General features: G+C 39.5%; 1 protein-coding gene across 1 annotated transcript in view; it reads left to right on the top strand.

Annotated features, from left to right (window-relative positions):
• The window catches only part of ARHGAP28 (Rho GTPase activating protein 28), a 148047-nt gene that overhangs the window by 113241 nt on the left and 22268 nt on the right, over window positions 1-12538 (top strand). The window contains exons 9-12 of the mRNA XM_060029499.1: window positions 1675-1840; window positions 1969-2060; window positions 4352-4429; window positions 9267-9429. Coding sequence (XP_059885482.1) covers window positions 1675-1840; window positions 1969-2060; window positions 4352-4429; window positions 9267-9429 — 499 coding nt within the window. The remainder of the gene's footprint in view (window positions 1-1674; window positions 1841-1968; window positions 2061-4351; window positions 4430-9266; window positions 9430-12538) is intronic.

The following is a 12538-nucleotide window of genomic DNA, read 5'->3' as shown; positions in this document are numbered from 1 at the left end:
CTCAGTCAGTGCATTTATGAAGAGTTCAAGATGTGGAGTCCTGAATATTCTGTGCTGATCAGGGCTGGAGGCATGATGAGCAGGGCTCAGGCAGTTTCAGGGCTAGAGGAATGAGTCATCTAGAATCAGGCAGAGGCTTTGCCCCAGGTGGCCTGGACCATTCCTGTGAAGGAGGGGAAGAGGACAGGGCAAGAACTGTAAGACCCACCAGGCGCCTTCTATAGGCCAGACACTGCAGTAGGTATTCTAGTTCTCATCATCCTAGTGATTGCTCCCATTTTACAGTTGAGGAAACTGAGGCCCAAACAAGCTAAGTAACATATCCAAATCTTCACAGCTAATAGGAGGCAGAAACAGAATTTAAACCTACACGTGTCCATCTTCAGAACCCCTCCTGGACCCTATGCAGCCTCTATGTCAGAGGGCACAGTGGCATTCTGGGACAAAAGAGGGAACCCAGCTCTGGGACTCTGGTTGCAGGGGGAGTCCCTCTGAATCTTTGGAGAGAATTGTCCAAGAGAGGATGCTGACCCCCAGTCTCCTCATCATGTCTGTCTCCTCCTGAGTTTGGGCTCACCTGGGGTGCAGGGCAGCCTCCCATGAAGAGCTCTGCATAGGGTATAGCACGTAGTGTCAATAATTGCTCACTAATGATGGCAGTTCTTGTTGTGTTGCTGTTCTTGTTATGTATTATTGTCATGTGGGGCCTTGGTCTCAGAAAGAAGGTAAAATAACCAAGTGTTTAATAGCACAAGGTATACCTCAGACCACACCCTATGTTTTGTTGTTTAGCTTTTAAATACTTGGAATTTCAAAGAACAGTTGTTGAATGAATGAATAAATGAATTGGAAGATGCTTTAAAAATCCCAAGGAAGCTCTAGTTTAGGGAACTCCTATGGAGAATGTATACTTACAACTTTGTAATTTAAATAACTATTGTATATTTCTACTTTAGCCATTTTCTTTCAATACCAGGTTTTCTGAGAGCAAAGTATTTGTTATAGATTTTATATATATACTTAAATATAAAATTTATATTTTACTTATTATGTAATTATATATTAACTTATATAATACTTATATTTCATTATTATTACTTATATGTAATATTTCTGTTATTTATTATAAGAACAATCTCTTGTTTTTTAAAGGTCTTACTTCTTACAGTCTTCACAATATTTCTGGACTGTTGAAGGGTTTTTTATTGTTCTTTTAGTGTATTTTGTTTCCTAGTGTGGAAATGGAGAATATAACAATATAATTGGCTTCAAAATGATAGTAGAATTATTTGGCACTTTCTGTGCATTTTTCTTTTTTAAGAATATTCTGAATTACCTAAATTTGATTTTTAAGGTAGAATAACTATTGTCTCAGCAAGCAGGCGCAATCAGTTTCAGTTGAGAAATTACCTACATTCTTTACATCACAGTTGTGATGATGACGTTATGGTATACTTCAGATCACTGTTTTGTTTCAATTTAGTGTAGTAGTGATCTGCAGATGTTCTAAAAATCATATTCATAATCTTTCTGTGATGCAGCATGCTCCTCAGAGATTTTTTTATGAATAGCATGTCTTGCTGTACAGATTTAGAATGTCCAGGTGGCATTTGAATGAAGGTATAATAATTTTCCTTTGCCATAAAAAATAAATATCCTCAATATGTATTTTAGAAATTTATTGTTCAGAAAACCAGATTTGGCCTAACTGAAGCAGGAGATCTGTCTGCTGACGACATGAAGAAAATCCGCCATCTCTCTCTGATTGAATTGACGGCCTTTTTTGATGCCTTTCGTATTCAACTAAAAAGAAACAAAACGGAGAAAGTAAAAGGACGAGGTATTAAGACTTATTCTGAAAAACAAAACAAAACAAAAAGACTTTTTCTGGCTTTAACACTTTGATACATGGGAATAAGATGGTGCTTTTCTGATTCTTTTTTCTTTCTCGCCTATTTTACAATGAAGACAGTGGGATTTTTGGAGTTCCTCTTACAGTCCTGCTGGAAAATGACCGAAGGAAAGATGCTGGAGTGAAAGTTCCCCTTGTGTTACAAAAAGTGAGTTCAATATAAATAAAGGGGGAGTTAATAGAGCCCTGTGCTTGCAATGTGCTATTTGTAAACCCACTAATGAATTTTCCTCTAGATTTAAAGACACTAAAGCCCTGTTAGGACTTGGGCCTTGGTGATTTCCAGGTTTCCTCCATACATCCACATGACATCCACAAACACTTGGGCATGTCTGCCTTGCTGAGAACTTCTGGAGCCTGTTTCATTGTCTGATCATAAAGCATCAGGTGATGAGTACAGATGCTCTGTCACATGGCTTCCTTCAGTTATATTTCTTTGAATATTTAAAAAATGTTATTTGTGTGTATGTTTGTGTTTGTGTGTGTATTTGATTATTCTGTCCTGTATAAGAGATGACTAGCAGTCCATTTACTAATCATACAAGTATTTGCTGAGGTATATCACAGGTCGGGTGTTTTTAAATGTGTATGTATAATTGTTTAGAATTTTCCAGACAAAGCTAAATAAAGTCTAAAAATCAGCTTATTCTGGTGGTGTTTGAGGCATGACTGAGAAGGTATGATCCATTTAGACAAAGAAGAATTTTGGTTTGGGAGGTTTTGAAACTGATATTACCTGAACTATCATATGTGGTTGTCTCTGTGACCATCACTGGTTAATGGCTCATTTGCTTTTGTGTCACGTTTTTTTATAGCCAACAATTTACACTGGTTTAATTATGCATTTATTCAACAGTGACATCCGGTGGCACAAGTAAAATTCCAAGCCCTAAACACAAATCTTGTTGAATTTTCAATTCAGTTTTTAAATGATATGTGAAAATACTGAGTGAGGAAACATACTTACTTTATTCACAATAACAATTCTATGTCTCTTTACTATCTTCCTTAATTTTGCTACCAATACCTCAAATTGAGCTGCTCCTCAAATCAGGTGATTGATTGGCTGCCAATAGGAGCAGGGAGGATGGCAACCAGGGGGCCAGAGGATGCGGGCGACACCCAGTGTGCGTGTCTGTAGGGCACCTCCCCTGCACCCGGCCGTCTGTACTTGTCATGTCTGGACAGCACCCAGCAGCCCCAGGAGGTCGATGTTATCATCTCCCTTCTACTGGTGAGGCAACGGAGGCATCGTAGGGTGAGGTAGCTTGCCCAAGAACACATAAGAGGTAGATGCAAAAAGGAACACAGTATGTATATCCAAGGCCAAGTCCATGGTGACTCTAAGATTTCCTTTCGTTCCTTGAATTAGAACCAGAATAATGCCCTTTGTCCTCTAGTGAAAGGACAGAGTCTGAAGAAAATGCATAAAAATCTAAGACTGAGAAGATTCAACACAAGAATTTATATTGTTAAGTAGGTGCAAAATCCTAGCACATGGAAGGTGCACAGTAAATGCTAGTTAAAACTAAATCTGGGTTTATCTCGTATTAGCATCTCAGCAGGTGTTAGCTCTAGTTACGCTCCTCATTTAAGACAGCTTGAGGCATTGCTCTTCTCCTCCTGTGGGAGAGTCTTTTCTTATGAACGTGTTTCTTCTTCCTAAATATCTACTTCTCTTCATACCTACAGGAGCTACCTTAGCTCCAGGCACCATCATTTCATGAAGGGAAAATGGCAGAGACTCTGGATCCTGCTCTTGCTGTGTGAACGTGGGCAGATCCTTTCTCCTTTCCATGCCTCAGTCTCCTCAGCAGTAGAATGGGGATTCCACTAGTACCCGCCTCATAGGATTATTGTGAGGGTTAAGTAAGTTAATGTACGTAAAGTGCTGAGAATATTATCTGACACACAGTAAGTGCACAATCAGTGCTAGTGTTTATTATTATTTAATAATAAACCATCATCATTACCATGAGAGCTCATGAGACCTATAAGCCTTTACAGTATGTAATCCCTTGGTCAGATTTCGAGAATCCCTATAGTTTCTTAGCCAGAATAGTGCAACTAATGATAGTAAATTTAGGATCTTTTCTTATTGGTCAATCTGCAGAAAGAGATACAGTAATCAGATCTTAAAATAGTTAAGTGGCAGTGTAGTTTCTTGGTTAAGAGCACAAGCTTGAGAGAGTTGGTGCCATTACTTTTGAGGTTGACCCTGGGGAAAGTGGAAAACAGCTCTAAGTCTCCATTTCCTCATTTGCAAATTGGAGGCTAATGTTGACCTCCTGGGAGAGTGTGAACATTTAACTAGGCATTCAAGTACCAGGCATGTATATATGCTTGGTAATGTATCGATTGTTTTCATCATCATTATTATTTCAAATGTTTGTAATCATATGGAGGTATTTATTTTTGTAATGTATCATTGCTTTCCAGTTCTTTCAGAAAGTTGAAGAATCGGGTCTGGAATCTGAAGGGATTTTTCGACTTTCAGGATGTACTGCCAAAGTCAAGGTACCAAACATTTTCTCTCTTCCTCGTTAGAGATCTCAGCTAGCTAGACCCAAGTTCACACAGGCATCAGGTGTGTCTAGTTGTTTGTTGTTGTTTTGATACTACCACTTGGCCCTATAGAGCTTTCCTCAATACCTGTGTTCCATGATTCTGAGTTGTGTATTCCTTCAGACTAAAACAACAACAATAAAAAGCCAACAACAGTGAAAGAACACATCAATTCACTATCAAAAACTGCTGCTTGTCTTTAATTTGGTAAAGTTGAAATGTCCCATCATTGTTTTTTGTGTTAAACACTTTAGCTTTTTTGTGTTCCTCTCAGTCATGGAATTCATTAAGCCAGTATTAGATGATCCCTGATTTCCATTGTCAATTGCTTCAAACTTAGAAACATTCTTTGGCTTTCCTTTTAATGGAAGTCCTTATAAGAATTTGTAGGAATGGCTGTAACCACTAGAACACTCACTCAGCAGTTCTAAAACCCAATTCCATTTAAGGTAATGTTAGTTTCTACATATAAAACCACCCATGCAATGTGAATTCCTTTACATTCCTACTTCTGTATGGTGGGAAACTCTTCAAATACAGCAAAAAAAAAAAAAAAGAATTGTTAGAAAAGAAAAGCTTTTCTCATAAATTTCCAGTAAGATATCCCACTTTGTGTGCCGGTGCGCATCCACAATGAAGCGTCCCTCCCTGCCTTGTACATTCCCCTGGTGGGTGGGCGTGGAAACATGAGCAGTTCTCAATAATGAATCCTTGAGAAAAAAAATCTCAGGGAGAGGGAAAAGTGAACTTGGTTCTGTTTGAACTAGTAAAAGGAATTGTGTAGGGGCAGGAAAGCACCTCTTTACTAATTCATTTGGGCACATGTTTTGGGAAATTCTAGTTGTATCAGAAGTCTCAGAGTTTTTATATAGACGTATGACGAGATATTTTTCAAAGGGGAAACTGAGAGTAAATAGGCTGTGTCTATTGAAAGCTCCAGAAAGCAGGTGCTGGGACAGAGTTAGGAGTAGAAGACGGTTATCGGGGGACCGTGCTTCTCAAGGATCAAGGGGGAGGAGGTGGGCTTGGGCGGGCTGAGCGTCAGAACGGGTGCAGTTGGGACTCTCTCCCTGTGCTCTGTCAGCCCCACGCTGCACTGTCATTGCTGGGGCTGCCTGCAGGGAAGGGCCTGAGGCCAGTCAGAAGGTGCCAGCACCTGGGGAGTCAGCTACCTGCATTTTTGCCGATGAACAGCCAGTTCTTTTTTGAAGGGAGACCTGAGCAGTGCTCTGCACTTTGCCAGTGACAGAGGGATCAGCACATTTCGGGGGGCTGTGACTTCCCTGGGAGTAGAAATTACTAAATACTGGCACAAGTTCGTTTGGAAGGCAGGAAAATTCCTAGTGGATCCTTAAGGTTTGTCCTCTCTGAATGGGATCTACTTTTTGTTTCAGGTTCTCACAGGTATGGTTTTTATATATACTTCTAAATAAATGTATCCTAAATCTGAGGACAAAAGCTGTTACTAGTTTTGGTTAAGTCTTTGTGGTTATATCTGTAGAGTCAGAGAACCAAAATGAAGTCAGGAAAATGAATTTCCTAAACAGAATTAGACTCCATCCCTCTAAACCTTCCTCTATAATAGGGAAGTTGTATTTGCACATATTCTTACTGACTCTTTGTGTGTGTGTGTGTGTGTGTGTGTTTGTGTGTGTGTAGGGGGAACATAGTGGATATGACTTAAAATTCTATTTTTGAAAATAATCAAAAGGAGACAACATTACACAACATTTCTTGTGTGTATGAATTTTAACATCATAGCGCAAGTTGCTTTTCTTTAGCTAATCTTTGACTGAAAAATACTTATCAGAGGCCAATAATTCATTTAACGTGTTCTAATAGGCACATGCATTCCTGAACCACATTTAGGTAAAAGTCCCTTTTGGCCCTTAATAGGTTTTATGTAGTTTTAGCCTATTTATTCCATCTCTTATTAGTCCGAAAAATGTAATCCAGATGTTTTCGTGGTTTGAGCTCCAAGAAAGCCAATGTGAAAGAACTCCGGGCCAGTGAACAGAAACGGGGGTATTGCAGTTAGAAAGGCATTGTAACTTGATATAGTAAAGGGGCCTTTATTTCTCTTCTTTGTTCAAACTTTAAACTTTAAAAAAATTTTTCATCTACGAATATGCTTGGGGAAAGAAAGTTAAAAAAAAAACAACATTGTAATTATCCTCAAATTGTGCCAAGTGGATGACGCTAACACTAAGGTATCATTATGAAGAAGCCAGCCTGGGTTGTGCTTTCAAGTCCCGGTTAGACTCACAGGGGAGTAGCCCTGGGGGACGCTGCTGGTTTTAGCCGCACGGGGCACATAACTGCCCAGCCCATTCCTGGATGTGAGGCCTCAGATCATTTGGAACCAATTTAATGCTTTGGTATTTCCAGTGATTTTCTTTTCCAAAAATGACAGAAATTTGAGCCAAACACCGGGGAATATATTTCATGGAAGAAGGCAGACTGGTTTGACATGCACGGTTTTCTTTTTTGACTCGTGTCAGTTATTCGGAGGCTGCTCTAAATGTTTTATAGTGATGTTACCTGGTCTGCTGGTTTCCCTTCCTGAACTGGTTTTTGAAGCTGAAAGCAGGTTATTTGCATTTTTATAAAGTTACCTCAAAATTGGAAGCAGGTTATATATTTGCTCAGAGGAGATTGAAGGACATGGCTCCTGACCCTTGCCTGGTGTTCTCATTAACAGTGGACAGAAAGCATGACTTTTTTTTTAACATGTACACGTCTCTGGCAAGGAAGACTCAGCCCCTGGTTCATAGGGCTTCATGTTTAGGACCACTGTGGACATGTCAGCTCTGCTCCTACTTCCACTGTGCTCTGGTCCAAACTTCTCCGTTTGTCTCACGCTGGCCGTCTAGACAAGACGAGGTGCTGTTATTACCAGAATATCCACACCACATACACATGGGTTTCCTGTAGTAATAATACTAGAGGTTGTAGCAGACCCAGACGAGGGGAGAGTAAGTGCAGCCAGCATTTCCTGAGCGCTCTCTGCATGCAGGCCCTGCCCCCTGAGCTCTACATTGTAGTATCCAATTTAATCTCTGTGAGGTTGTTCTAATATCCATCTTTTAAAAAAAATATGATTGCTCTTGACTTTATTTTATTTATTTATTTTTTAAAATTTTGGCTGCACCACACGACATGTGGGATGTTAGGTCCCCGACCAGGGATCGAACCCACGCCCCCTGCATTGGAAGCTTGGAGTCTTAACCACTGGATCGCTGGGGAAATCCCTAATATCCCTCTTATGGAGCGAGAAACCTCACAGGCCTACAACTAGGCAGTTGTGGAATTAGGATAAACACCTAAAGAATGTGGTTATAGAGCCTGCCCTTGACCCTGGTGCCATGTTGCCTCTTAGGTGGCAGGGAAGTAGTGAGAGGTTAGAATCACCTTAGTGTTTCAGGTAGCTTCCTGTGGCACAGGTCTGTGGGCAGTGGATTTGAATTATTCTGCTCTTGCCAATACTTCCTGCCCACTTGCAAAACAGTTTCCCCTTTGCCTTATGGCAGTGGTACCAGGCAGTGGACGGAAAACATTTACTCCTCCCCCTCTATTTCCTGTTAACAACACCTCCATCTGCCCATTACTCCAGCTAGCGATCTGAGAGTCATCCTGGACTGTTATTTCTCCCTCTGAGTCTCATGTTCAATCCATTACTGATTCTTGAGAATTTTCCCTCCTAGGCGTTTCTTAAACGCCACCTCTTCTTTCTATCCTACAACTGCTTATCCAGGTTAAGTCCTCGATGATCCATCACCAGAAATGGTGCCCTAGCCCAATAACTGCTTTCTGCATCTCTGGCCTGCTTCCCAGCCAGTGCCGATCTCTGAGCTCCCCCAAATCACTTTTCCGCCTACCTGTCAGGAAAGATAAATCTCACCTTGTCGTTCTCTAGCTTCTCTTACATGTTCAAGGCTGGAAGACTTAGGCGTCTCATGAGAATAAAGCAAAGGCCTTAAGGATTTTCAGAGTTTTCCCTTTTTTTTTAAGAATCCTTTTTGAAGCAGTTATTGTCAGTTGGGAAACTGACTATAACTGCCTGGTATTACTGGTAAACTCTAATTCAAGGGAGCAGTAGAATGGGGGGCACTGGTCATCAAATGAATTAATAATGTAAAATGTATAGCTCAAGTAAAACTTAAGGATGATTAGTGATTGTTTTAAAAAGTATTTACACAGTGTTCCCAACCTTACGAAAGATTGGGCAAACATGCAGACATGTGGAAGACATGTGTACGTCTTGGCATAAAACTTTGCTGTAACTGCTCCAGGAAGATATCATTGGTGTGCATGTTGCAGTGAGGTCAAAGTTCCTTTGCTGGGATATTTCTCATTCTGTATGTGAACTAGCCAAGAGGCATACATTCTTGATCTAATTTAGAAACAGAAGACGGGGTGGCAGAAGTAAGGCATCATTGAAGAAAAGGGGGAAGTGGAGGCTTTGTCAAAATGTAGCAGTGCATTTATGATGTGGGCATAGGCAGTGTTCTGCCAAAACCATATAAATGAAACTATGATCTGAGTAAAGAACTTCTGTATTTGTATAGATGGCAAATTATTTTAAGATTAACATTGTTCTAAAAGGATTTTAGAAAACTTTAAAAAGATATATTCAGAAATAGCCATTTCAGTTCTTTAATCATGTTGAAAAAAGATAAGCTTAGTAGATATTAGCTTTTCAATCTAATTACAAAAATAGTTTATGTAATGACAGTTTTTAAAGGGGGAGGATCAGGTGGTAAAACTCACTATTTTCCTTGATTTTCAGCAATATCGTGAAGAACTGGATGCCAAGTTTAATGCTGATAAGTTTAAATGGGAGAAAATGTGCCACAGAGAAGCTGCAGTAATGTTGAAAGCATTTTTCAGAGAACTACCCACCTCTCTCTTCCCTGTGGAATATATACCTGCTTTCATCACTCTAATGGAAAGTAGGTGGAAGAAGTTAAGTGTGAATGGACTAAGTTACAAGGTCAATAAAGTGGCACAGAGCAGAAGAAATATGCATAATCAGATGTGATCATAAATGTATAGATTTGCTATTTCCTGGTACTGCTTGATGAACTATTGAGTTTGATGGTAAACTGTCATCTCTTCACATGTTTATATTTCTGAGTCTGGTTGATATGATTTAGAGGGTTTTATAATCATTAAAAGGCAGAGAGGGTTACAGAAAGACCTGGCTCTTGAGATTTGAATTCCTGCTCAACCATCTGTTAACTATGCAGTCAACCTTTCTAAGCTTCACTGCTGCACCTGTAAATTACAGATAATAATTACTTGTCAGGGTTGTTGTGGGTATTGAATGAAGACATCTAGGATAGTGCCTGGTGTATAATAGTCCTTCAAAAAATATAACATCTCTCCCTTCTTTAAATCCGAGGTCCTGGGTCTGATGATGTAGCATGCAGTAAGAAGGTGTTTTGTCTCTGAAAATTACAGTATCACATAGTGTTTCTGAAACTTAAAAAGTCACATAGATGAGGCCTTAACTGAGGTACTTGGATAAAAAGTATAGAAACTGGACAGTGTGTGTTGTATTTGGCAGTCAGAAAGTAATTTCATCCTAAAGGTTGAATATTGAAGAAGGTGTGATGAGAGAAATTTAGAAAAGTAGGATGAGGCTACATAGTGTGGGCTTTGACTACCAACCTGAAGAATTCAGGAGTCACAAGTCTAAATATGTATAAGCATGCCAAGTAAGTGATTCTATATGGACAGAAAGGGACTGTGGCCAGATTGAGAGGACATATCCCATATAGAGAGGTTGGCCACTGCTCAGCTCTGGATGATGGTTACCATGCAGGAGTGAAAGCCAAAATCCAGGCTTTAATGACGAAACTCTTCATTTGAAAATGTCAGCCACAAATTCAAATTTTAAAACACTACATGAACGTAGCAAGTATTACCCGTATCTGCCAGTTTACAACCTTCTGCAGGTTGACCAGAAGTATAAAATCCTTAAAATCACAATCAGAGAAAATAATAGTCACATCCTAAGTTGTATGACAAAATTTGTCCTAAAAATTAGTTGGTTCTAAATCTTCAAAAATTTTAACTAAACCAGATTCATAAAATAATCCACTGTGTCTTCAGAGAAAAGAGTATAAGACAAGGCAGTCCTTTTCTAAGCTTTAATTGACATGCTGTGACCAGTATCTCTTTTCTTTGTATGATGTAGTATTTTTGTTTTATGAAAGAAAGAGAGAACTAGTTCTCTTCATTCTTTATTTTATTTTATTTATTTATTTATTTATTTATTTTTAAAGAAGATGTTGGGGGTAGGAGTTTATTTATTTATTTATTTTTGCTGTGTTGGGTCTTCGTTTCTGTGCAAGGGCTTTCTCTAGTTGTGGCAAGCAGGGGCCACTCTTCATCGCAGTGTGCGGGCCTCTCACTATCATGGCCTCTCTTGTTGTGGAGCACAAGCTCCAGACGCGCAGGCTCAGTAGTTGTGGCTCATGGGCCCAGTTGCTCCGTGGCATGTGGGATCTTCCCAGACCAGAACTCGAATCTTCATTCTTTTTTATTTCAGATATTGTATATTTTCAGTTCTAGAATCTCCAGTTGCTACTTTAAAACTATTTTCTATTTATCTGCTGACATTCCCTATCTTTTCATTCATTGTAAGCATATTTACCTTCATATCATTGAGCATAGTTATGATAGCTGCTTCATAACTAGTTCCAACATCTGGGTCATCTGAGGGTTGGTCTCTGTTGACTGTCTCTTCCCTTGAAAATGGGTCACTGTTTATGTCAAGTAAGTTTAAACTGTATCCAGAACCTTGTGAATATTTTTTTGGAAACTCTGTGTTCTGTAATATTTCTCCAAGGAATGGGGTTTTTTTGGTTAGTTTTGTGTTTTGTTTGTATTTAAGCAATTTGCTATTTAATACTTACCTGCGCTACTCCACATATGCATGGTTTATGGGGTGAGCCAACATTTGGGTGGATTTTACACCAGAATTAGGGCCTTCTATCTCTTGACCTTCCCTTTCTGGGATTCCCGATAACTTCCCAGTGGCTGTGGTCCTCCTGAACCCTGCCCTCTCTTTGTTCAGGCCAGAAAGATGGGGGTTTTCTTTTGGAATTTCAGCCACCTCGTGCCATTGCTGTCTATGGCCTGACCTCAAACTAAAAGCCAGGAAATTGGACACTCTCCCTGTGCCATTCCCTAATGCCAAGTGTCCAATGCCCTCCTAAATCTGCCTGCTTTTGTTCATTCTCCACTGCCTCAGGTAGTTGTTTTTTGTACATTGTCCAGAGTGTACAGTTGCCTTAAGGAGGGTTGATTGGGTAGGAGCTTACTCGCCATACCAGAAACAGAACTCCCTCCCTCTGTTTCTAAGTCAGAGAAACACAGGATCTTCTGTAAAGTTTGCTGTCCTGGAAAACAGGCTGCAGAAGTCTTAACTTCACTTTGATCTGCAGTTTATTTACTGAACAATTCATCAAAACAAATGGTGCCACAGAGGATTTTTTTGTTTTAGTTTTTCTCTTTTTGGTCTTATGGAATTATACAAGGAAGAGTCAATCACCATGTAAAACCTGTTTGGAGAATCATATTTAAGAAGGAAATCATATTAATTAAATCATATTAAGTTTTTCTTAATATCATTATTCAGATGTTGAAGCCAGTACACTTCAATGAAGGGAGAGAATCTGGAAAATATCCTGAAAAGTTTCACAGGACGATCCGCATTTCTTTGTATGACTTTGAAAATGAAAAATACTATATTGTCGTGATTGATTTGATAACTAGCCAACCCCACAGGAAGCCCAATGTTCTGGGCTGCTGCCATCGGGAAGAATGGCCTTTTGCCACCTGGAGTAAACTCTCGTTGTAATGAGATTTTCTGAAGGGAAGAACTGTGGACATCTGTGTGTTTAAGCTGCCCCTGTATTTACTCTAAAACGGAGGTCAGAGAATGTAGTCTTTTCCACTAGTGTAATTACTTTCTGTTTTCTCTTTTCAAACTTGGTCCAAAAATTGCCCATAAAATTAAAAGACTAATAGTTCATCAATCAAACCTTAGAT

This window comes from Delphinus delphis, chromosome 13, assembly GCF_949987515.2.
Source record: "Delphinus delphis chromosome 13, mDelDel1.2, whole genome shotgun sequence".
In the NCBI taxonomy this organism is placed as follows: Eukaryota; Metazoa; Chordata; class Mammalia; order Artiodactyla; family Delphinidae; genus Delphinus; species Delphinus delphis.
Note: the sequence above shows the minus strand (reverse complement) of the source record. Positions and strands in the feature narration are given on the sequence as shown.